Here is a 26,501-nt window from a genome sequence, read left to right as displayed (position 1 = left end):
CATGATCTGCTAACTTCACCCTGAAATGCCAGGGACACCAGCACCCCTGTGTAAGCAGGACCCCTGGCTCCCGCTGCTCCGCAGGTAACAAAAGGTGCAAGCCACCAGGCTTGGTTCCCCCGAGCCAGCAGCAGCACCACTGAACTGTGCTCCCTGAAACCTGAGTCAGCAATCAGGCCCCAGAATTCCCACCACCTGCAGGCTTGGTTCCCCCAAGTAGGCAGCAACTGCCATGGCTCCTAGTAGTTGGTGCCAGGAAGCAGACCCCAGGGCTCCCACTGCCTGCAGGCTTGGTTCTCCCTGGGCTAGCAGCAGTGCTCCTGGAAGCCCAGGCCAGCAATCAGGCTCCAGAACTCCTACTACCCTCAGGCTTGGTTGTCCTGAGCTGGCAGCTGCTACTGGGCTCCTGGTAGCTTGTGGTAGGCTCCAGGGCTCTCGCTGCCTACAGACTTGGGTCCCCTGTGCCTGCAGCAGCTGCCATGACTCCTGGAAGCCCATGCCCCAGTGCAAGTAGACCCCAGGGCCTCTGCTGCTTTGTGGGCACTAGATGATTCAAACCCGCTGGCTTTACTGCCCCATGGGTACCCTCAACTTGCTACTCAGTGCCAGGAGCCTGCCACCACATGCCTAAGTGAACCCCAGGCTCCAGGCTTTGCTATTCTGCTGATGCCAGGAGGCTTCTCTCTCCACAGAACACTTAGGCCTAGTACTCCCCACCTCCCCTCTGTCCCTGACAGCAAGAGAGCCCTTGCTCCTCTGTCAAAGAGCAAGAATGCGATTCCCCACTGAGGGGAGGAAAGCTATAAACCGCTACTCTGCAAGTGGCACCAGAAGCCCTGTTTCCCCAAGGTACACAGAAGCCTAGTGCTTCACACTGTGCCTCCCTGCAAGAGATCCATGCCTCTTCTGTCCAAGAGCTGGAATTCCAGCTCATCCACTGAGTGGCAACCCATTTACTCTGCTGGTTCTAGGAGGCCTGCCCCGCCCCCACCCAGTGCACAGAGACCCAGCGCTCCCCATTGTGACTGCAGGAGAGCCCCTATGACCCCATCAAGGACTGGGAACTCCAGCCTCCTCACTGAGAGGAGAAAAGAGGTAATCTTCAACACAACAAGAACCGTGCAAGGGGCAACATATCCAACATACCCCTCTCTGAGGAATACTGCTGGAGCTCCAGGAGAAAAAACTCAAAATGTCAACTACAGGAGCACAAGGGATTAAAACCCTAACCAAAAGCAACTCCAGATGCATAAATCTCAATGCAGAATGAAATAGCAAGACAACTGCTCTCCACCACTAAGGATCTAAACACCTGCATAGAGGACGAGCTATCAAACAATGAATTCCAAAAATAATAGTAAAAATGATTAATGACCTCAAAGAAAAAACACAAAAGTTAGCATTTGACCTCAAGGAGGACAGGATAAACAATTAAATGAGCCCAAAGAGAATACAAACAGACAAATGAAATTAAGAAGACTATCTAAGATATGAAAGAGGAAATCGATAAAGATATGGAAACCCTGAAAAAAAAAATGATGGTCATGGAAAGATATAATTCAGGCCCTGAAAGAAAGCAACCGCCAACCTAGAGTAGTCTACCCAACAAAACTATCTTTCCTAATTGAAGGAGAAATTAAAACCTTCCACAACAAGGAAAAACTAAAGAAATTTGAGACTACCAAGCCAGCAGTACAGAAGATACTTAAAGGACTTCTACATGTAGAAGAAGAAACTAGAGTGAGACAGGAAGACTCAAGAAAGAATAAACACTTTTTAACAGGCAGACCAGTAAACAAGGAATAGGTGAAACCAAACAACAGGGGAATAAAAATAACTAGAAACCACATGAACCTCTCAATTTTAACACTGAATGTAAATGGCCTCAATGCCCCAATCAAAAGTCATAGAATAGAAAATTGGGTTAAAAAACAAGACCCAACCATATGTTGCTTATAAGAGACTCATCTCACTGAAAAAAGAAAAAAGTGGCTCAGAGTCAAAGGGTAGAAAAATGTTTTCCAAGCAAATGAACCCCATAAACAGGCAGGAGTAACTATACTCATATCTGACAAAGTAGTCTTCAGACTAAACTCAATCAGAAGAGACAATGAAGGTCACTTCATATTAATGAAAGGAACAATTCTTCAAGAGGAAATATTAATACTTAACATACATGCACCAAACACAGGGGCACCCACCTACATTAAAAAAAAAAAACTCTAATGGCTCTAAGAGCACAGATAGACGCTAACGCAGTGATAGTGGGAGATCTGAATACCCCACTGTCACCAGTAGATAGGTCATCCAGACAAAAGATTAACAAGGAAACTTCAGAGCTACTCCACACATTAGACCAAATAGACGTGGTAGATATCCACAGAGTAGTCCACCCAACCACTAGGCAATACACATTCTTTTCTGCAGCTCATAGAACTTTCTCCAAAATAGATCACAAAATAGATCAAAGGACACAAAGCAAGTCTCAATACATTCAAGAAAATTGAAATAACTCCCTGCATCTTATCAGATCACAATAGAATAAAACTAGATCTCAACAACAAAAGAAACCTGTTTCTTCAACACACTGCTGAAAAACCAATGAGTGACTGAAGTAATGAGGAAAGAAATAAGAAAATTCCTAGAATCCAATGAAAATGAAAATATAACCTATCAGAATCTGTGGGACACAGCAAAGGCCGTGCTAAGGGGAAAGTTTATAGCTATAAATATCTACATTAAAAAAATAGAGACCTCTCAAATAAACAATCTAATGATGTACCTTAAGCTCCCAGAAAAAACAAGAACAAAGCAAACACAAAACCTGCAGATGGAGAGAAATAATAAAGAGCAGGACCAAGATTAATGAGATTGAAACCAAACAAACTATTCAAAGAATCAATGAAACAAAAGGTTGGTTCTTTGAAAAGATTAACAAGACTGACAAACCCTTAGCCAACATGACAAAATAGAGGAGGGAGAAGACCCAAATTGATAAAATTAGAGATGAAAAAAGGGACATGACCACAAATACTAATGAAATCCAGAGAATCATTAGCGAGTACTCTGAAAACTTACATTCAAGTAAACTGGAAAAATCTAGATGAAATGGATACATTCCTAGATGCACGGATCTAACCAAAATTGAACCAAGAAGATATTAACCACCTAAATAGTCTTATTACCTGCAATGAAATTGAAGCAGTAATAAAGAGTCTCCCTACAAAGAAGAGTCCAGGACCTGATGGATTCATGGCCACATTTGACCAAACCTTTAAAGAAGAACTAATACCAATACTCCTCAAACTTTTTCAGGAAAGAGAAAGGGAGGAACACTGCCAAACACACTCTATGAAGCCAGTATTATACTCATTCCAAAACCCTATAAAGATATAACCAGAAAAGAGAATTATAGACCAATATCTTTAATGAATATAGGTGCAAAGATTCTCAACAAAATCCTGGAAAACAGAATTCAATAACATGTCAAAAAGAACATACACCATGACCAAGTTGGTTTCATTTCAGGGATGCAAGGATGGTTCAATATATGTAAATCCATAAACGTAATACAGCATATAAACAGAAGCAAGGACAAAAACCACATGATCCTCTCAATAGCTGCAGAAAGAGCCTTTGACAAAATCCAAAACCCTTTCATGATAAAGGCACTGACGAAACTAGGAATAGAAGGAATGCTCCTCAACACAATAAAGGCTGCATATGACAAACTTAGAGTCAATGTCATACTAAATGGAGAACAACTGAAACTGTTCTTCTTAAAGTCAGAAACTAGACAGGGCTGTCTGCTTTCTCCACTACTATCCAATATGGTTTTGGAATTCCTAACCAGAGCAGTAAGACAAGAGGAAGAAATAAAAGGAATTCAAATAGGAAAGGAAGAAGTCAAACTACCCCATTTGCGTACGACATGATCCTATACCTAAGAGACTCTAAAAATTCTACCAAAAAACTATTGGAAATCATAAACTCTTTTGGCAAAATAGTAGGATACAAAATTAACACACAGAAATCAGTAGCTTTTCTATATGTCAACAATGCACAGATGGAGAAAGAAATCAGGGAAATAATCCCATTTACAATAGCCTCAAAAACAATAGAGTACCTTGGAATAAGTTTAATGAAAGAAACCAAGGACCTTTTTAATAAGAATTATAAACCACTGAAGAGAGAAATCAAAGAAGACATCAGAAAATGGAAAGACCTTCCATTACTACTAAAAGCCATCTACATGTTCAATGCAATCCCTATCAAAATCCAATAACATTCTGCACAGAAATAGAAAAAATAATCATGAAATACATATGGAATCACAAAAGACCTCAAATAGCCAAAGTAATTCAGAGCAAAAAGTCCAATGCTGGAGGCATCATGACACCAGACTTCAAACTATACTACAGAGCCATAACAATAAAAACAGCATGGTATTGGCACAAAAACAGACAGGAAGACCAATGGTTCAGAATAGAAGATCCAGACATAAACTCACACATCTACAGTCAACTGATCTTTGACAAAGGAGCCCAAAACACACAATGGAGAAAAGATAGCCTCTTCAATAAATGCTGCTGGGAAAACTGGGTATCTACACATAGAAGACTATAACTTGATCCCTGTCTTTCACCTGGTATGAAAATCAACTCAAAGTGGATCAAAGACCTTAATATAAGTCCTGAAACTTTGAAACAACTCCAAGAAGCAGTAGGAAATACACTGGAACAGATAAGTATAGGGAACAACTTCCTAAACAGAACTCAAAAGGCTCAGCATCTAAGACAAACAATGAACAAATGGGACTGCATCACACTAAAGAGCTTCTGCACAACAAAGGAAACAGTCACCAGACTCAAGACACAGCCCACAGAATGGGAGAAAATCTTTGCCAGCTACTCATCCAATAAGGGACTAATATCCAGAATATACAGAGAACTCAAAAAACTCACCCCCGCAAAGAATCAACACCCCACTGAAGAAATGGGCACATGAATAAAACAGGGAATTCTCAAAAGAAGAGGTACAAATAGACAGTAAATACATGAAGGAGTGTTCAACTTCCCTGGTTATAAAAAAGAATGCAAATCAAAACAACACTTAGATTTCATCTCACCCCAGTTAGAATGGCCAGAATCAAGAGCAATAACAACAACAAATGCTGGCGAGGATGTGGTGAAACAGGAACCCTTACACACTGCTGGTGGGAATGTGAATTAGTACAACCAATATGGAAAACAGTACGGAGACTCCTCAAAAAACTAGAGATAGAACTGCCATATGATCCAGTGATACCACTTCTGGGCATCTACCAAAAGGAACGTAAGACAGGATACAGTAGACACACCTGTACGCCAATGTTCATCACAGCACTGTTCACAATAGCTAAGCTCTGGAAACTACCCAGATGCCCTACAACTGATGAATGGATCAAGAAATTGTGGTATACATACACAATGGAGTATTGCTCAGCCACAAGGAATAATGGCATGCGGTTTGAAGGTAAATGGATGCAATTGGAGGACATGATGTTAAGTGAAGTTAGCCAGGATCAGAAACTCAAAAAACACATGTTTTCTCTCATATGTGGGAGATAGAGCCAAAGGTAAACATATACACAAAAACGAGCATGATCATGTACAAACTCAGATGTAGAACATGTTTGTAACTCTATGGAACTCGGGGAAAGAGGAAAGGAAAAGAGGATGACAGAGCATCAGTAACATCATATAACATAAAATGTGAAGGTAGAGGATATGAGGATGTGTTCTGAAAACTGTTGAAAAAACGGGGGGTGGGAGGTAAAGGGGTAAGGGAGAGTAATGGAAGGGATTGAATGGCCCAAATAAAGCACAGCCACAGTGGGCATACATTGAGACACACCTTTGAATTTCAACTTAAATATTAATAACGAAAACCAGGACTGTAAAATAGGCACAGCGTGTGCTGCAGGGTGTGTGTGTGTGGTGTACTAGGAGGGGGAGGGTGAAGGAAATTTAGGTGATGGTGTATGGTTGATGGACTTCACATACCTATATGGAACAGAACTAAAAAAATCTCTTGCAATTGCTTTGGGTGGGGTGGGGAGGGGGAGAGACAATGGGGGAAATGTAAATTATGTACAATATAAGTCTGATTGGAGTTGTCACTTCGAATCCCCCCTGAATAATGAATATATCCTAATTTTAAAAAACCCATTAGTTGGCTAGGGGTGTAGCTCAGTGGTAAAGCACTTGCCTAGTATGTGCAAGACCCTGGTTCAATCCCTGGCACCCAAACCAACCAACCAACCAAATAGTGAAACCATCCCTAAAAGCATGACCTGGGTTGGATGTTTTAGTCACAGTGATAAGGATAATCAAGCTCAGAAGCTTTTTTACACCTTTATCTAAGACTGAGCTGGAAGCTAGAACTAGTATGGAATAGCATGGAATCAGAAAGAACACTGTAGAAGATTCTAGAAAAATGTTAGTGGCAGAGCCTGACATTCAGAAGGGCAGAGGTGCTCCCAGTAGGACAAACAGTCAATGTTAGTAGCAGGTCATTCTTCTCTGAGTAGCACTTAAGGGCTGAGGAGGAGTGAGGAAGGGAAAGGATGACAGCACACACAGCAGGAGGCCTCTGGGTTGCCCTGTGTGATGCTCAGGAAAGGCAGGCTTCCTGGGGGAAGGGCAGCAGAAATGTGAGGTGCTGTCCAGCTCCAGGGGCCTCACTGCAGAGGGACTCATAGTCCAGAGAGGGCAAGGACGGAGGAAGGAGGAGAAGCAGGAAGGAAGGAGAAGAAGGCAGAGCAGGAAGAGGTAATGTACCCTACTAGGCTGACTGGGCCTCCTTACAGACACCTCCCTTTGGGGCAACTGAAGTCTGTAGACTCCAGATTCCAGCGAAGGGCAGAACCGAGAGAATTTGAACCCTTCTCAAAGGAGAAAATTTTCTTACAACCATCAAAAAGCTACATTTGTCTTTCTAACAGTCTAGAAAATACCTAGAAAAAGGAGGAGAGTGGGAGAGTCTGAAACAACAAGCCTGAGATAGTCAGTGGCACTGCAGATTTTGTTTTTTTTCAGCATTCTTGCAAACTGTTCTGAAAACTCTCAATTTGCCCCCAAAGACTTCCCTGTACTTAAGCAAGTAGTTAATGTTGCTTCTGAGTGATTCTTCTGTGGGCCAACAGACTTGATTCTAGGGCAAATATGGGTAACTGACATTTTCCTAGTTCCTGTTTTTCCTCCAAAGACCTTGTGTTCTGCTGTGATTAAAATGTCACTGTTAGGGCCTAAGCACAGTTGTACACCCTTGCAATCCCAGCACTTGGGAGGCTGAGGTAGGAGAATCACAAGTCACTATGTGCCATCAGTACTCGAGGTGTGGCTTAGGTGGTAGAGTGTCTGCTCTGTAAGCAGGAAGCCCCGAGTTCAATCTCACACACACACACACACACAAGTCAGTGAAAAAGCAATAACTTTGAATACTTTTCTAAAACACTTTCTAAAATGAGGCAGCTTTTTTTTTTGGGGGGGGGTGGAGAATCTTCTTCATAGAATTAGAACTTTACATTGAGAAATAAAATGTATACAGAGCCATTTGGTGTTTTTACTTACAATCTTTCAGAAAATCAAAGGCATCAAACTCTAAAAGACTTTTAGGTCTGGATTCAGACCTAATCTGGGATGAACAGATCTGTAAGTTTACCTTTAGTAGAGAAGAAACTTGAACAGTCACTCTTTCCTTTTAGTACATAGTGAAGGATTCTGGTAAGATTGATGTAATTAGGGAAGATATTTGCAAGGAGGTTCTGGCTTTAGCTAAATGACTTCCTCAAAGTCAAAGTCAGAATCGAGCAAGGATTAGACATCCAAAACAACCATTTAACAATCTCAGGTCTTTTGTAGGTTTTATCAACATGAATTCAGAGTTCAGGTTTTTTTTTTTCCTTCCAGATTTCAGAAGAGTTCACTAGAAGCATGGGTTGATCTTGCCCTCTGTTCCTACAGATGGCCAGGTTGGGGAGTCCCCAGAAGTCATCACTGGGTACCACCTCCCTTAAGAGAGAATAACCCTTTGAGCTAAAAAGCCTCCAGACTTGAAGGACGATCCCCTTCAGTAAAGAAAAATTCCTTGGCTTGGGTGTTTAAATTCTCTGTATGTTTCTGGTGTACATGAAGAAAAAAAAAAAAACCACACCCACCATCAGGAAAAAGACCGCTTAGCAATTCCCTATGTGAATTTGAGCTTGGCTTATTTTATATTGTAAGTTTTTTGGGAAGGTCCTTTCTGACATTTTTTGCTATGAAGTCTTGAATTTCTAACTTGCTTCTGAATTGGTGAATGAATGCCACACTTTCCCGACTTTCATTGCTTTCTCTGAAATGCACAGGAAATGTCTGTGTTTGGCAAGCTCTTCTTCCCCACCTTCTCTACACTTCTATCCCAAAAGTGTGCACTCAGCACATGAGTGCCTTTAATCATCTTTGCTCTCAGCTCTCTTAAGCACACTGCGGTCAGACATTTTATTAGGTTAAAGTGGTGCCATTTCCAATCAGCTGGCTTAAAAGAACTGTTTCTACCTACCATTTGTGAAATATTTTTCTTCTAAACTTCTATAATACCATTCTTATAAAAGCATGTCAAGTCTGAGAATCAAGTTTTCTTCATCTCAACTAATTTTTCAAATATAGAAGTATGAGAGGGCGTAGGAGAAAGAGCACCAGAAACCAGAGGTTTCTGAGTCTGAACTATACTTGAAATAATCAGATTAAAATTTGTTCATTTCTTTAGCATTTATATTGTGTTGAACACCTACCATTGTTCTAGACCCTGGTGAAACAGCAGCAAAGAAACAGACAAAATTCTTGGGAGTAGACTGATGATCAGCCAGATGGATAATTTACATAGAATATTAGTAAGTGATCTTTACTTGGAAGACAAATAAAGCAGAAATGGAGTATACAGTTTGAGTTATGTATCTAATATGTGTATAAGGGTAGATGCAGTTTTTATGAGTTGAAAATAAGGTGACCTTGGAACAAAGTCTTAGAAGAGGGCTATGTTGACATCTGGAGGAAGTCTTGTGCACAGGAAACAAACTGCAAGTGCAAAGGCTCCTAGGCTCAGTCACATCCAAGAGTGACTTTTTTTTTTTCCAGCTAGGAGATAAGCCTGGTTGGGTCAGAGGGCAGTGAGGTCAGAGGGTGAGGTGAGGGGCACACCTTTCAGATCCTTGTAGGAGAGTCTAGTTACTTTGGTTGTTACTATGGTTACTTAGGGAGCCAGGGAAGGGTTTCAAAGGAGTGAGTGACAGCCCCTGATTTCACAAGTTCACTGGAGAAGAGAAGGGTGTAAAAGTGACCAGCTGGAGACCACTGCATTTGTCCCAGAAATTAATCATACCAGAAATTAGTCAGAAATGCTCTATGTGTTTACAAAAAGTAAGCCAATATAATTATGGAATACATAAAAAAAGAGGCGGAAAGTGATTATTTTTTGAACGCTTAAGTTGTGATAAAAAAAAGACCAATTTGGCAAATACTCTGCTACCGCCTCTCTTCCAGATGTAATGGACTTGGTCAGAGTAAGAATAATAAGCTTGTTTCCCAAACTTGCCTGACTGACTCATAGAAATATAGATTCCGGACCCTTTCCATTCTATAAATGTGGGATGGAGTCCAAGGGATCTATACAGTACTTTTAGCAGGACTCCTTTTGGAGTTTGCGGTCCATCTAGAAAGCATTGCAGGGCGTCTGCGAGGCCGGCAGGTGGCGCCACGTGATCGTGAGCCGCAGAAGGCGCGCGGCCCCCAGCGAGACTAGGCACCAAGGCAGTGGGGCTGCAGCGTTGCTGGGGCTACCCTGCTGCCGCTAATCCTCGAGGAGCCATGCGTATGAGCAGTGGGCAGGGCGCATGGCCAGTACTCCTTTTTAGGTTATGTGCACGCTACGCCGTCCTTAGTTGATTTCGGGGGTTTCCAAAGCAGGAGGACGCAGCTCTATTCTGCACCGGCATTGGGCACTGGGAACACCGAAAAGCGATGCAGCGAGAACCCCGGCTCGCGCCGCAGGGTGGTACTGCAACTCAGCCAAGCTAGGAGCCAGCATCCACTACCTAGTCCCCTTCGGGAACGCCGCACCCGCGGACCGCTCCTTTTCATTGGCAGCAGGGCAGAAGGCCCCGCCTCCTTGCCTACAGCGCTCATCTTTGACTGGCTCTTGGGTCCCGGCTGTCCACGCCTCCTCCCCTCGCACATACACAAGAGTCACGCGCCTTTCAGTTGGAAACTTGGCGTGCAGAGGAGGACAGTGGCCCCCATCTTCCCGCCCACTTATCTTGCCATTGGCTCGTGGCGCCGCGTACGACCACGCCCCCATTCCAGCCCCCTGGCTGGGGAGGCGGGCGTGCGCTCTTGATTGGCTGGCCGGCCTGCCTCTCGCGGGAGCAGCTGGCGCTCTCCTCCCTCCCCCTCCCTCCTCCCGCTAGCCTCGGGGTTCCTTAGCTGCCCCAGGCCCAGTCAGTGTCAGTCAGGGAGGTGGACCGCTGAGCACAGAGCACGGACGCTCCATTGCAGTCTTGCTCAGGGGCGGGTGCCTGCGCTCGCGCCGCCGGGTGGGAAGGATGAAGCCGCAGCTGGAGCAGCCACCCTATGATTGGCTGTGGAGCTTGTGAACCCGAAGTAAAGATGGCGGGCGGGCAGGCAGCCGCCGCACTGCCCACTTGGAAGATGGCGGCGCGCCGCAGCTTCAGCGCCCGCGGCCGGGGGGTCCTGCAGGCAGCGGCGGGCCGGCTGCTGCCGCTGCTACTGCTGAGCTGCTGCTGCGGCGCGGGCGGCTGCGCGGCGGCCGGCGAGAACGAGGAGACAGTGATCATCGGGTTGCGGCTAGAGGACACGAACGACGTGTCGTTCATGGAAGGGGGGGCGCTGCGGGTGAGCGAGCGGACCCGGGTCAAGCTGCGGGTATACGGGCAGAACATCAACAACGAGACGTGGTCCCGCATCGCCTTCACCGAGCACGAGCGGCGCCGGCACACACCCGGCGAGCGCGGGCTGGGGGGCCCCGCGCCACCGGAGCCGGACAGCGGCCCCCAGCGCTGCGGCATCCGCACCTCAGACATCATCATCTTGCCCCACATCGTTCTCAACCGCCGCACATCGGGCATCATCGAGATCGAGATCAAACCGCTGCGCAAGATGGAGAAGAGCAAGTCCTATTACCTGTGCACGTCGCTCTCCACGCCAGCCCTGGGAGCCGGCGGCCCGGGGTCCGCGAGTGGCACCGTCGGGGGCAAGGGCGGCGCGGGGATGGCCGGGCTCCCGCCTCCTCCGTGGGCCGAGACCACCTGGATTTACCACGACGGCGAGGACACCAAGATGATCGTGGGCGAGGAGAAGAAGTTCCTGCTGCCCTTCTGGCTGCAGGTGATCTTCATTTCACTGCTTCTGTGCCTGTCGGGCATGTTCAGCGGCCTCAACCTGGGGCTCATGGCTCTGGACCCGATGGAGCTGCGCATCGTGCAGAACTGCGGCACGGAGAAGGAGAAGAATTATGCCAAGCGCATCGAGCCCGTGCGCAGGCAGGGCAACTACCTGCTGTGCTCGCTGCTGCTGGGCAACGTGCTGGTCAACACCACGCTCACCATCCTGCTCGACGACATCGCTGGCTCAGGCCTCGTGGCCGTGGTGGTCTCCACCATCGGCATTGTCATCTTCGGGGAGATTGTGCCCCAGGCCATCTGCTCCCGGCACGGCCTGGCTGTAGGGGCCAACACCATCTTTCTCACCAAGTTTTTCATGATGATGACCTTCCCCGCTTCTTACCCGGTCAGCAAGCTGCTGGACTGCGTCCTGGGCCAGGAGATTGGCACCGTATATAACCGGGAAAAACTGCTAGAGATGCTCCGGGTCACTGACCCCTACAATGACCTCGTCAAGGAGGAGCTGAACATCATCCAAGGAGCGCTGGAGCTCCGCACCAAGACGGTAGAGGACGTGATGACTCCCCTCCGGGACTGCTTCATGATCACCGGCGAGGCCATTCTGGACTTCAACACCATGTCGGAGATCATGGAGAGCGGCTACACTCGCATCCCAGTATTTGAGGGAGAGCGCTCCAACATCGTGGACCTGCTCTTTGTCAAAGACTTGGCCTTCGTAGATCCAGATGACTGTACTCCCTTGAAAACCATCACCAAATTTTATAACCATCCCTTGCACTTTGTTTTCAATGACACCAAGTTGGACGCTATGCTGGAAGAATTTAAGAAAGGTGGGAAATTTTGATATCTTTCATTGGCTTGCTCTTTCTCTTTCCATCCTCCTCCTCCTCCCTGCTTGCATCCTCTACCCTCAGACCAACCCCCCAAGGCGAGTTGACCGGATTTTCTCCTTCTCTCTCTTAATTGCAAAGATGAAAGGGTGGCATGGATTTGGGGACGGATTGAACTAGTAAGCAAGCACTTCTAGGTTCTTTAAAGAGCAAGACTGTCATCACTTATTTTTCCCTCATTATAAAAAAGCAGGTGTTGTAATTTCTATGCATGATTAGCCCTCCCCGCCCCCGCCCCCCGCAGCGTGGTGCTGGGGGCTGTGGTTTTGAGGGGTCTGCTTCATTCATTGTCTGGGCAGATGAGAGTAGGGTCTGGCAAATGCCAAACCTCTGATCACAGGCATTTGGAACACATTTAAATAGCTTTTCTAAACCCAGTGTAATCCTTTTCCTCCTTCCTAAACATACACACTGGCATTTCAAAGACTGGAAGTACTTTTTTTTTTACAGTTTATGTCCCTAGTTGTTTGCCGACCTGTGGGGATGGTCGGCCTTTGAGGGTGGAGCATGGGGTAAGTCAAGTAACACCAAAAAAACAAAAAACAACAACCACACACACACAAAGAAAAAACCAGAATAAAACACCTCACTTATTTTGGATGTTAACTTGCCTTACTTAGCTAGAAAAAAGGGTTTTTTAAAAGTCAGAATTAGTTATTAGTGCATACCTTGGAAAGACTAGAGGTAAGTTAACCTTTTCTGAGGCTCTATCTCTCTAGCTTTCTTCACTGTGTACATCTACCTGACAATAAGTAACATTTCCTGAAGCAAGTATGGCTTTGGCAGAAAGCTTGAGCCTTTGACAATGGGATGAATTCCCCTATTAATCATGGTTTATTCATGTCTTAACTCTTTCCAGTTTAAAAGTGTTCTTTTTTTAGCCTTGACTCCCTGATCCATTTAAGTGATATCTCCAAGTCACCTCTCCTGGTTCCAGGGTGTTTAACAAGGAAGAGGAAGAAGCAGAGTCTGCTGTTCACCCACACATCAGTTCTTGTATTGTGGTGTTGCTTGTTTTCCCATGTCATGAACAGATAAATAGCAACTGTAATTACTGAAATTCTGAAACTTTCCAGTAAATAGCTAGTGTTATTTGAAAGCCAAGGGATGCTGAATTTTGTTATGGCTGTGATGCTAGCACATGGGCCAGAATTGAAATGTGTATGTATAACCTTTCATGACCTGATAGTCCTCCAAAACTAAGCTTTTCTTCTTCACATACAATTTTGATTACTAATAGTGGTTTCTCCTTACAAAAGGCCATGTGTACCTGGTGACAGCTCACGGATGGGATTGTCTGAACATATGGAGTGTATGTTTGTCCTCATTCTGTTTTCCTGGCTGAATGATGTCTTCAGTAGAACAGGATTACAATGCAGTAATTTTCATATAAAAAAATAGAGCAGAATGTGCTTCAGCGCTTGGTAATTTGCATTTAAAAGCAGGAGATTCATTTGGATGCTTAAACAAGAAAAAGAAAGTGCCCAGTATCTGTAGTGACAGCTCTTCTTTTGGAAGTGTCATTATTCTCTCACCTCTAAGTTGTTAATTAGAGCATCTCACCAGTGTCTCCATCATGCTGCAGTGAGATCTGTCAAACAGTAAGATGCCTGTCAAACAGGAGGTGCTGGAAGATGCCTCTGAAATTCTTTCTATTGCTACATTTCCCAATACCAATACAGATCATTTACTGTGTGATTTTTTTTTCATTCAGATTTTTTGCACATCAATTTATGGGTTACTAATGCTAGTTTGAGCCAGGCACGGTGGCATGTGTCTATAATCCCAGCTACTTGGGAGGCTGAGGCAGGAGGATTCTTTGAGCACAGAAGACCATCCTGGACAACATAGCAATACCTGTCTCAAAACAAAAAATACTAGTTTGTATTTACGGCTAGAATCTTTTCTTCACTTCTGTATCTTTTTTCCTTTGAGAGTTTAGTTATTCACTTTAGAACTCATTAATCCCGCCCCTTTTCAAAGTTTAAAAATATGCATTATTTTGAAATTTGTTTTTGGTTGTCCATGAACAAATTTCTTATGATGAGTTTATGTTTTTGGTGGTACTGGGGTTTGAACCCAGGGCCTCACAGTTGCTAGGCAGGCGGCCTACCACTTGAGCCACTCTGCTAGCACTCTCCTACTTTATTCTTATGAACAGCTGTTTTCCTCCAAAATCACTTCTCATGATATCTTGTGAAACATATTCTTTGGATGATTGAATTACTGATGCTTTTCAATGAATTCTAGAAAAAATAATGCCATAAGCCTTAATTTTTGTCCTCATCCAAAATGTTACACAGTATTTTGTTAAGATAATACAAGCCAGGTACACTCAGTCTAGTGGTGTATTCTGAAGAGTGGACAAAAAGAGTTGTAAATTGGAAATTTAAGCTATGTTTGTAAAAGAATGAAGTGGGTGTTTGTTACTTAAACTCAAGGAATAATTGCTTTCTCACTTTCCCATTCTAGATCTTTTTTTGATGAATTTGGTTGCTTTAATCTTGCTATCAGTTATGTTAGATATTTATTTTTTCTTTTAGAAAAGAAATTATTAAACCTTGTCTGAACTCCTGAAAATAAGAAACACAGAATTTGAAACAATGACATTTATATTTTGACAGCAAATTAAAAACTGTTTTGGATTGAGTATGCCAGTAATCTTTGGCATAATACATTTCACATACTGTAAATGATACTATATTTGGTGTAGTAATACAATTAGATAAAGATGTAATTAAATTTACTACTTTTTTTTTTTTATGGTAGGACTGAGGTTTACACTTGCAAGCAAAGCAAGTTTTACACTTGCAAAGCAGGTGCTCTGCCGCTTGAGCCACACCTCTAGTCTGTTTTGCTTTTTTTTTTCTTTTTCACTTGAGCCAGTCCACTAGCCCTTTTTTGGATATTCTTGAGATACAGTCTTGCAAACTGTCCTGGCTGGCTTCAAACCATGATCCTCCTGTTTTCTGCCTTCTGAGTAGCTATGATTATAGAAGTGAGCCACCATTGCCTGGCTGGTCTGGTTATTTTGGAGATGGAGTCTCTTGAACTGTTTGCTCTGGCTGCCCTCAAACCATGATCCTCTAGATCTCAGCCTCCCAAGTAGCTAGGATTATAGGCATGAGACACTGGTGCCCAGGAGCACATTTTTGTTTGTTTTTGTTTTTTGAGACAGTGTCTCACTCAGTATGTTGTCAAGGCTATTGGTACTTTTTATGTGTAAGTTAAAATATTTTCTTCTTCTTCCTTTTCTAATTATGTCATAATTTTAAGTTACCCTTCTATTGTTCTTCTGTGTTGAATAACAGTGTGTGGTGTGGGCTGAAGACTGTTCCAGTGGTGACAAGGAACAGTCACCACTATTCCTTGTCACTATTCTGTACTAGGTGCAGGGCTGAGTGTTTCACATAATGTTTAAATCTCACAATGACTGAATGAAGCATTGTCCTCATTTTACAAATGAGGAACTTGAGACTTAGGTTGAATGATTTGTTCAAGGTCACATAGTCATTTGTTGACTTGGGGTTTTAACTCATGTCTATGTGACACCAGAACTTGCTGTCTTCATTTTTTATTTTTGTGTTTATCACAGTGCTAGGTGTTGAACCCAGGGCCTCACTCATCGCAACCATTCGACTTTATTAGTCGATTTGATCCTGATGTCACTTTCTTAGTTTGCTTGGTCCTTTGGCAAAACATTGCCTCAGAGCTTAATGGGGAATAGACAGGTAATGCATTTATATGTAAATGCTTAGTGATGACGTACATAACAGTTGGTGCCCCCATTTTTGCCATGGAGACAAATCAAGGTTTGGGCCTGTGTAATTCTAATTGCAAAAGAATCGTGGTTACAACATTAGCACACCAAGCATGGAGATGCATTTCGAAAATGTTACAGTTACATTGGATGCCCCTAGTGTGCTACTTTAATGTTCTGCTCTACAACTGGTTTTCCAGTAGCTAAGTTATGTGATGTTTCACTCTGTTTCTTATCTGTTGTGAGGGTCACCCCATAGTTTGTCAGACTCAGTTTTCTGATTCAGTCTTGATTTTGTAAAAATTATATTACCATATAATAATTAGTTGCTAATTGAGCATCCTTTGCAACTCTGCCTAAGCACTATGTAGTTAATCTTTGTCTTGCCAGGTTTCCAGTTACTTACGAGAACTTTAGAAAAGTATCTAAAGCAAAATAACCTAGGAGAAAGGAAAACTAAAGGCTGCTTCCTGCGTGTCCTTTTACCTGACATCACCTTCACAAAAGCCTGTAGACCCTTTAGCCACCCGGTTGTCTAAGCTGAGGTGACTCTGAAGAATTAGTAACCAGTCTAATTGTTTCATTGTTTTCCTTTTAGCTTTGTAACAGTTGCATTTACAGTATAGCAGGGTACAGGGTTTACAGCAGCTGAAGACTTAGCCTGTTTTTTTTCTGGCTGTTTCTTAGCTAGGAACAGGTGTGATCACCAGGTAATGTTCTGCAAAGCAAGAATGCAATGTGTAATTTCCACTGAAGACATTAGGTACACAGCTCTCTCTCTCTGTAACTCAGTAAGTCTCTCCGTATTAATCTATCAACAGTTGAATATGAAAGTCTTTTTTTTTTTTCTCACAAATTAAGTGTTCCATTTGCCTAGAATCTAGGAGGATTTGTGTGTGATTGTGTTTGAGGGTATGAAGGTGTCAGGAAGTAGATCTGTTTATTTTATAATCTAGTATTTTTTTGTGTGTAAGCAACATGATAAATTATTAAAATTTTGTGTTTTCTAAAACATCATTTTGAGATATCCAGATGGTATAGAGTTAGAACTGGGATCAGGCAGCTTGAAGATTTTGTAGCGTAATGTTTGCCAGTGTTTTTACCAGAGGATAAGTTTAGTTGGGTCACTTATCATGAGTAAGGTTCTAGGCCTCTCAGAGACCTTATGAAGGCCCTGGGGAAGGGGCAGCTATCGACATTGTTAACAGTTACCCTGAGGTCATCTTATGGTTAGATGAGGGAAACATGGTCCCTCAATCCCTAATGTGAGGAAAGGAAGCCCTGCCTGAGACTTGCTTAGGGCCACCTACCTGCATAGTGGTAGCATTGACTGCACTAGAAGCCATGTCCCCAACTTGTAGACTGGAGTTCTTTCCACTCCAAAAGTCTGGACTCTAGTCCCAAATCATTCAGAGTTGAAGGTTATCTACATCATCAGGAAAAAAAATATCAGGTTTGCCATTGATTTTTATTTGTCTTGTGATTTTGATGTCACTATTTTATGTGTCTTCCATTCAATCGATCATTACAGACATTTTGTTACATAGGAAATAACCGTGATGGTGCAAATCCACTTTATGTTATGTTTTAGATTAACTTAGTTATTAACTGAGTCTTTTACTTCCTGTGGTCATAGTAGGAGGGCACTTTAGTAAGTAGGTATTGTTATCTACATTGCTCAAAGCCTCAGGTAGTCTCATATAAAGTTTTTTTTTTTTTTTGAGTTAGCTTGTTTTGGATATTCCTTAAGAATCTGTTTTCTTTTCTTTCCCTTTTTTTTTTTTTTTTTTGGTGGCACTGGGCTTAGGGCTTCATGTTTGCTAGGTGCTCCTATCTCTTGAGCCATACCTCCAGCCCTCTTTTTGTGATGGGTTTTCTTCTAGCTAGGTTATTGAGAACTATTTGCCTAGGGCTTGCTTTGAACAGATCCTCCTGATCTCTGCCTCCTAAGTAGCTAGGATTACAAGCGTGAGCCAGACTTATGATCTGTTTTCTTGTTGGTTGTTTCTTCCATGTGAGTAATGAAGATTGGGTTTGAGACTGTGGAAATGATGGTTCCTTGGCTTTTTGCATGTATGTTCACAATGCAGGTCTGTGAAATTTCCATGGAGATGTTCACCAGGGCTGGGGCATAGTACAGTGGGGGAGCACTTGCCTTGCCTATATGAGGCCCTATTCACCATGCATGTGAAGCCCATGTCCCATGCATGCCATCTATGTACATGTCTCCCAGTTGTTACCATACAAGCTCACGTCTTGAGTTTTGGAAGTTACTGTGTAAATAGTGACTCTGAGCCTGCACATAGAGCTGTAGGTCAGGAGAGACCAGATCTGAATGAAGCACGAAAGGACCTTGCATGGCTTTTTCTGTCTGCTTTTATGGGGGTTACATACTACTTGCTTCTCTTCCTGAAGGGCCTCAGAATTATTTAAATTCTGAAACATTCCAAACTCTTGGAGGGGGCAATTAATTTTAATGACTAGAAAATCTCAACACAATAATAATAATAATAATAATAATAATAATAATGAAAGCAATAACCAGGAAACCCCACTACAAAATAATGTGACCCAATATCATATTTTATGGTTTTATTTGCTCTGAATGACTGATTAGATGTTTACTAGAGTTATGTATAAAGTGTTATCAAAGGGGCCCTTTCCTCCAGATGTATAGTTTGCTAGCAATAATATGTAATATGTAATTGCTAGTAAACTTCAATTCCAACAAGATTTACTTGGTATATAAAGAGTATTTATTAGGACTGCGTATGGTGCTGCATGTCTCTAATCCTACCTAGAGAGGTGAGAGATTGGAGGATTGCAGTACAAGGTCAGCTCAGGCAAAAATTAGGGAGACCGTATCTCACAAACAAGCTGGGTGTAGTGGTCCATTCCTGTGGTCCCACTTTCTTGGAAGGTGGAGATAGGAATATTGAAGTTTGAGGCCAGTCTGGGCAAAGTTAGCATGAGACCCTATTTGAAAAGCAAACTAAAAGTGAAAAGGGCTGGGGCATGGCTCTAGTGGTACAGCACTTACTTGGGAGGCCCCAAGAGTTCAATCCCTTTCAGAAAAGTAAAAAAAAAAAAAAAAAAAAAAAAAAAAAAGAAAAGAATATTATTTAAACTTAAATGCATAGAAATGGATCACTAGAAATGAATACAATTTGCTTATTTTTTGTCTATTTGGCTTTGTTTTTGCTTTTTTGAGACAGGGTCTGGGCTGTGTAGCTCAGGCTGCCCTCCTCAGTTCTGGAATTAATAGACATGCACTCCATGCCCAGATGAATACAATTTATTTTTGCATTGTATTTTCATCTTCCTTTTCTCAGAATACACAAACAAGAAATGCCAAATCCTACCAGCACTGAAAAGGAGAGCCAATAAGAAAGTCTGTCTTTTGCCAGGTGCTGGTGGCTCACACCTATAAGCCTAGCTACTCAGGAGGCAGAGAACATCACAGATTGAAGCTAGCCCAGGCAAATAGTTTGTGAGACCCTCTCTTGAAAATAACCAACACAAAAAAGTGCTGGGCAGAGTAGCTCACTTGGCAGAGTGCCTGCCTAGCAAGCGGGAGGCCCTGAGTTCAAACTCCAATACCACCAAAAAAAAAAAAAAATTCTGTCTTTTGATATTGCACGTATCAACCCTTCCCCTGTTTTGTGTTAGTGCTACAGTTGATCATAGAAAGTGCTCTAAGGATGCTGAGAAGTTCACCTCTTCAAATTAGCCCCCTTGCTGTCAAACCTGGGCAGGAATGTTTTGAATTTGCATGCTGTGGGTTGGATACAACTTGCTAATGCAAATGTTAAGAACAATGTACTCTTCCTGGATCTGCTTTGGATAAGTAACTTACCTCTTTGAGCCTCATGGCTTTTTTCATAGAAATGTGGGGCTATTTTCTAATTCGTACAGTATGTAGTAATAATTAATGTGAGCTATGGGTAGTGGTACACAGTGGTAATCCTAGCAGCACTTGGGAGGCTGAGGTTGGGAGGATGGTGAATTTGAGGTCAGGTCAGCCTGCGCTACATAGGGAGACCCTGTCTCAAAAAAAAAAAAAATGTAATAAATGTAAAAATGCTTCCACTATTTTTATTATAACATTTTTTCTGTAGGTTCTTGGTTGTTTTAACCTATTCATTTTGCTATAACAAAATAGTATTAACTGCATAATTTGCAAATAATGGAAATTTATTTCTCACAGTTCTGGAGGCTGGGAAGTTGAAGAAGTTCGAGATCAAGACATTTGGTGTCTGGTGAGGGTTTTCTACCCTTTACGGTGGAAGAGTGAAAGGGCAGAAAAGGACCTAGACTGGTTCCCTCCAGCTCTGTGATAAAGGGTGCACTCATGACACAGTCACTACTCCAAAGGCTGCAGGTCTTAGCACCCCACAGTGGGGATTACTGTCAACATGAGAATGGGATACACATTCAAACCATGGCACTTGTTCTTAGTCTAGACTATCCAAGAGAGACACCTGGGCACGTACTTATCATTGTTTTAGATGTTGAAATCTTAGAAGTGGCTAATTATTGTGTTTTTTTTCTTTCTTTTTTTGTTGTGATCAAATTCTGTGCTGTGTTATTTTTTTGAGCAGTTGTTACTTGACAAGATGGCTACATATATATGTATTTTTAAGGAAAACAATAATTTATTACATGTTCTAACTTTCTTAGATTAAAAATACTGAGTTTAAAATAATTCTTCATTTTTTTTTAACTATAGGTGACTGAAAAAAGACAACAAAGGTTAAAAGGCCTAAAGTAAGTGCTCGTGGATTTTGAAAGCCTTGAAATAACCTAAGTTTTAAGACAAAAAAGATAGCAGATTACTCTGATAAAATTTTTTGTCATTGAGTACATCAGAAGTATAATAATGGTGATGTATAATACAGCAAGTCTGTGTTGCTATGACTGTATAAATTTCTTGTACCTTTGGGAGGTAACTAGGCATCATAAAAATGTCCTGCATTTTGGTTTAGTGATTTTTTTCCCTGCAAATCTTTATGCTGTGATTCAAAGGAAGAAAAGAGCTATGTTGGCTTTTATATTGCGTACATATTGCAACATTGTCTATATAAATGGTGAAAGAACACCTCAAGACAGGGCATAAAGGGGAAAAAGTTAACGAAATTATAGATGGCAACTAATTGTAAGTATTTAATGATAATTTTGAAGAGCATGTAGCAATTTGGGAATATTTACACTGATTATTTGTAAGGATTAGAGACATGTAAAAATATACATGTGTTAGACTAAAAGAGAACATAAAAAAGTGAAAATAGTTTAAAATAGGATGGTTAGGTGGGGTTAGGGTGCAAAAATCTACTTGTTAACTTTGTGCGGTGATATACCTGGAAAAAGCTCAGATCTGCTAAGAACATTACGTGTCCTAATCTTGGGAAAACTACCCTTTGCTCATGTTAAGGAGCTCATATTATTTTGTTTCTCTTTAGGAACATTTTACTGTTGAAACAAATTGTTCTTTAAAACATTTTTAAAATTGCAATGTTCACCTCTCTGACTTGTATGATTCAGTGGTTTTTAGTACATTTACAAGGTTGTACAACCATTACTACTGTCTCCTTTCAGACCATTTCCATCAACCCTTCCCCAAAGAAACCCCATCCCTGGAATCAGTCACTCCCCCAATTCCCTGCTCCTCATGGTCTTTGGTAATAACTAAGCTGCTCTTTGTCTCTATGGATTAACTGATCCTGGACGCAGTTACTGTATTAGTAACTTTATGCAAAAATGCCAAATTGTTTTCCAAAGTGGCTGCACCATTTTACATTCCTATCAACAATGTATGAGGGTTCCAATTTCTCCACATTGGCACCAACACTTGTTATTGCCTTAATTTTTAGAATTTTTTAAGCTATAGTCATCCTAATGAGTGTGAGGTGGTATTTCCTGTGGTTTTGATTTGCATTTCCCTAGTGGTTAAAGATGTCCAACGTCTCTTCATGCCTTTATTGGGCATTACCTTGGAGAAGTGTCTATGTTCTTCCTTTGATCATTTAAAAATTGGGTTGTTTTTTTACTTTGAATTGTAAGAGTTTTTTTTCTATTCTAGATACTAGTCAGTTATCAGATATATGACTTGCAGATATTCTCCCATTCTGTGATTGGTCTTTTTACTTTCTTGGTGGTGACCTTTGAACTGGGAAGATTTTTAATTTTGATGAAGTCTGATTTGCCTGTTTTTCTTAAGTTTAAGCTTTTGGTGTCGTGTCTAAAACACCATAGTAAAGATTTTTATACTTGTTTTCTTCTAGGAGTTTTAGTTCTTACATTTAGATCTTTATCCATTTTGAGTTAGTTTTTGTATACGTGGGAGGTAAGGGGTTTAAATTTAGCCTTTTGGATGTGGATATCCAATTGTCCCAGTACATTTGTTGAAAAGACCATTCTTTTCTATTGAATTGCCTTGACAGCCTTGTCAGAAATCATTTGTTTGTGAATGTGAGGGCTTATTTCTGAATCTTAAATTCTTCCCCTGATATTTGTATGTGAATACCACACTGTTTTGATTCATGTAGCTTTAAAATTGGGAAGTATGAACGTTCTGACTTTGTTCTTTTCAAGATTGTTTTGGCTGTCAGGATACCTTGTAATTAAACATGAAATTTTTATGGATCAGTTTGTCCATTTGTACAAAAGAAAAGGCAGTTGGAATTTTGATAGGGGTTGTATTGAATCTGTAGATTAGTTGGGGGAGTATTACAATCTTAATAATATTACGCCTCTCATCCAGAACAGGGGAAGCCTTCCCATTTATTTAGGTCATCTTATTTCTTATTTTTCTGGTTTTTCTTGGCAATACTGGGGCTTGAACTCAGGGCCTCGTGCTTGTTTTGCAGGTACTCTACCACTTGAGCCACTCCACAGCTACTTAGATCTTCTTTAATTTCCTTCAACAGTGATTTTTAGTTTTCAGTCTACTTGCAATCCTTTTGTTCAGTTTATTCTTAAGTGTTTTATTTGTTTTGTTTGACTTTTTTTTTTTGTAGTAAATGGAGTTTATCAATTACATTTTATTTATCCAAATTATTTTATTAATCTCATTTTCAGTTTGTTCATTCATAGTATGTACATGTGTAAGTGCATTTTGTACACTAATCTTATTCTACAACCTGTTGAACTTGTTATTAGATAACAAATAGTTCTTAAAACAGAAAAATGCTCTTTTTTTGTAAACATATGAACATATTGGGGTTATCTTACATTTATTTGTTTCATTTGTTGTAGCGGATTTTATTTTTTCTTTAAAAATTTGAGGCATTGTTACTGGTCAAGTGGCTCAAGTGGTAAGAGCACCTGCCTAGCAAGCATGAGGCCAAGTTAAAAAAAAAACAAAAAAAACCAAAAACTTTTTCTGGGTGCCAGTGTTTCACGCCTGTAATCCTAGCTACTGAGGAGGCAGAGATCAGGAGGATTGTGGTTCAAAGGCAGTCCCAGGCAAATAGTTTTCGAGACCCTATCTCGAAAATATCCAACACAACACAAGGCTGGCAGGGTGGCTCAATAGGTAGAGTGCCTACCTAGCAAGCATGAGGCCCTGAGTTCAAACCCCAGAACTGCCAAAAAAGAAAAAAAATTGAGGCATTTTTACTAGCCACTTCATATTCAGGGAGTGGAGCACCCACAATTAGTGATTGTCAGTGTCATTTTTAAGAAATTTGATATTAAAAAAAAAGAGTATGAAATGTGTTAGTTATGACAAAAAATAAGGCTCATTGGAGCTTGGGAATTCTATCTAATATTTAGAGTGCCTTTGTGTTTGGGAGGAGTATGGAAAACACTGTTAGGCTAATAGCTAAATGGTTTTGCAGGACCTTTCTTCTGCAGACCATTTTATCAAGGGTTTTCTTTGCAGGGACAAAGAAAAAAAAAAAAAACTCTGATTTTCACCACTGTGCATTTTATACTGGCGTCATCAGGAGGATTCTTGAGGTTTTGGGGTTCCAGGTAACCAGAAGAGATAAAATGAAACTCTGCTCTTTTTTATTTTTTGTGCTGTGGGTGTGGGGGTCTGGTAATCTGAGAGGATGGATTTTTTTCCCCTGCTAGCAGAGACAGTGAGACATCAATCTGATCGTTATGGGAGCGTGCAAAACCTCAATTTTTCCATTTGCCCGTCTGCAATCATAAAAGCCAATGTGCTGACTCAACTTGGAGCCTCAGCAGAGTGGCGTTTGGGGTTTAGTCCCGAGAATCATGCAAGAAAGGGAGATGTTTGAGCAGGTTTTAAAAGGTGACATTGAAAACAGCTAGAACATACCTTGGAAGGAAAGACATCTCTGTTATCTCTTTCAAGGCTGGTCTCCTTTAGTCACTGGTGTACCTCCTTGATTTATAGTTTGTTAGGAATAAACTCTCTACTGTGGAGTTGATTACACTGAATTTCATCCTCCCATCATCAGTATCATCCTTGAGGGTTTGGGGTTCTAGGAAACCAGAAGACACTCAGTGAAGCCTTTGCTCTTTGTGTTGTGAAAGAAAGAATTTTAGGTTTTTGGGTTGCATTTGTTTTCAAAACATGTTATCAGATGAAAAAAAGCCAGTTTGCTTAGATTTGTATGTAACCTACCTGGAATGCAACTTCTTTTTTTTTTCGGTACTGGGGTTTGAACTCAGGACTTCATGCTTGCTAGGCAGGCGTGCTTTTGCTTGAGCCACTTCACCAGACCTGTTTTGTATTGAATATTATTTAGCTTTTTTTTGGTGTATGTGTGTACTGGAGTTTGAACTCAGGGCCTCATGTTTACTAGGCAGTGTATTGAGTATTATTGAGATAGGGTCTCATGAACTGTTTGCCTGGGCTGGCCTCAAACCACGATCCTCCTGATTTCAGCTTCTTGATAGCTAGGATTACAGTATGCCAGCTGGAATACAACTTTTTGATACTGACATGATAACCCTGATTAAATAAAAGATAGGTGAAGTTGTTCAGCTCCAATTAGATTTGTATTTTTAGCATAAAACTGTGACCCTAAGATACCTCTCATTTAGGGACACTAAGATTCTGGAAACCAGTGTTTCCTTTTATCTGTGGAAATCATCACAGGATTTACAATGATGATTATAAAAAGGAGACAATATAGGAATATTCTGGAGCCACCCATGCTTGAAGCTTACTTAGTAGTTTCTAGACTATCTTATACATTTATCTACAATAAAAAAAACCAAACCTTTTAACTTTGATAAGGACCAGGAATTTGTTTAGTTCTATAAAATTATGCATATTCTCAGGCAGATAAAAAGATGTGATTTTTCTTTTTCTGTTGCATACAGAAACTTTCAGATTAGCTGTTGTCATGCTACCGCTCTTCTCTCTGCCTGGCTCTACTGCATAACTTTTTGATTAATGATGGACCTCATGTAGAGGGAGTTCCATCAGATTATAACAAAGCTGAACAATTCCTCTTGCCTTGTGAGGTTGCAGTGTCAGAGTGTAATGCATTTCTTATTTGCTTGTGGTGATGCAGGTGTAGACAGACCTGTGCTGCCAGTCCAAAAAAGCACAGCACAGACAGTTATGTACAGTATGTAGTATCTGGTAATGGAACAAATGACTGGGTTTCTGGCTTATGTATTTATTGTACTATACTTTTTAGTCATTATTTTACAGCATACTTCTATTTACTGCCATGTTCTGCCTGCAGCAGCCTCACACATCTTGCATCTCTTGATTGCATTATTTTTCCGTGTTTGATTTAATCTTGTGTTTTGTTCATCATGACCCTCAAGCAATAGAGTATACCCTATACATGGTATATAAGCATATACCATATATATGTATTTGTGCATATATGATATAATAGGTATCCATATATCTTTGCCACACATGTATACCTTGTATGCTAGATGTGCAGCAGGTTCTGCCATTCAGGTTTATGTAAGTACACGTTATGATGTGTGCACAATGATGGAATTGCCTAATGACACAGTTCTTAGAATATACCCCCATCATAGGATGAGTCAGCTGTCACTTTGATCTGTTTTAAAATGACGTTGGATAATGACAGCAAATGTTGCCTATACTCCTTTAGACACCTTCCTAAGAACGGTAAGCATTTTAGGAAGAGAAATTGATGTTTGCTTTCCTGACAAACAGCATCGCTCTTAAATAGTCCCAAGCATATTGCACAAATAGATTTATTATTTACTTAGTTCCTTGATATGTAGCTGTATATAAAAGTTTGACCTGATGACTTACCATGAAGCCCATCAGTTGGCACAGACCTTGCAGGCAGCATTTTCATTCTGGAACATGAGTGGATGTTGGTCTAATGTCTCTGGATGTTTGAGGAGAGCCTCTGAGAAGAATCACAGAGACTGAAACAAGCAAGCAGGAAAAAGTCCTTAATTGTTTAAGCTGGCTTAGCACACATTAGCTAAATAT

General features: G+C 41.4%; 1 protein-coding gene across 7 annotated transcripts in view; it reads left to right on the top strand.

Moving 5' to 3' along the window:
• Positions 1-10,310: 10,310 nt before the first annotated feature.
• The window catches only part of Cnnm2 (cyclin and CBS domain divalent metal cation transport mediator 2), a 130,245-nt gene continuing 114,054 nt past the window's right edge, over positions 10,311-26,501 (top strand). For 2 of the 7 annotated variants that reach the window (XR_012449634.1, XM_074078393.1), the window contains exon 1: positions 10,320-12,270. Coding sequence is in view for 6 of the 7 variants with exons in the window: in XM_074078393.1 (XP_073934494.1) it covers positions 10,650-12,270 (1,621 nt within the window). In the remaining variant the exon portion in view is untranslated. Of the gene's footprint in view, positions 12,271-20,819; positions 20,858-26,501 lie in introns of all 7 variants that reach the window. The other 5 variants (XM_074078394.1, XM_074078391.1, XM_074078392.1 and 2 more) reach the window with 5 other exon arrangements.

This window comes from Castor canadensis, chromosome 7 (assembly GCF_047511655.1).
Source record: "Castor canadensis chromosome 7, mCasCan1.hap1v2, whole genome shotgun sequence".
NCBI lineage: Eukaryota > Metazoa > Chordata > Mammalia > Rodentia > Castoridae > Castor > Castor canadensis.
Note: the sequence above shows the minus strand (reverse complement) of the source record. Positions and strands in the feature narration are given on the sequence as shown.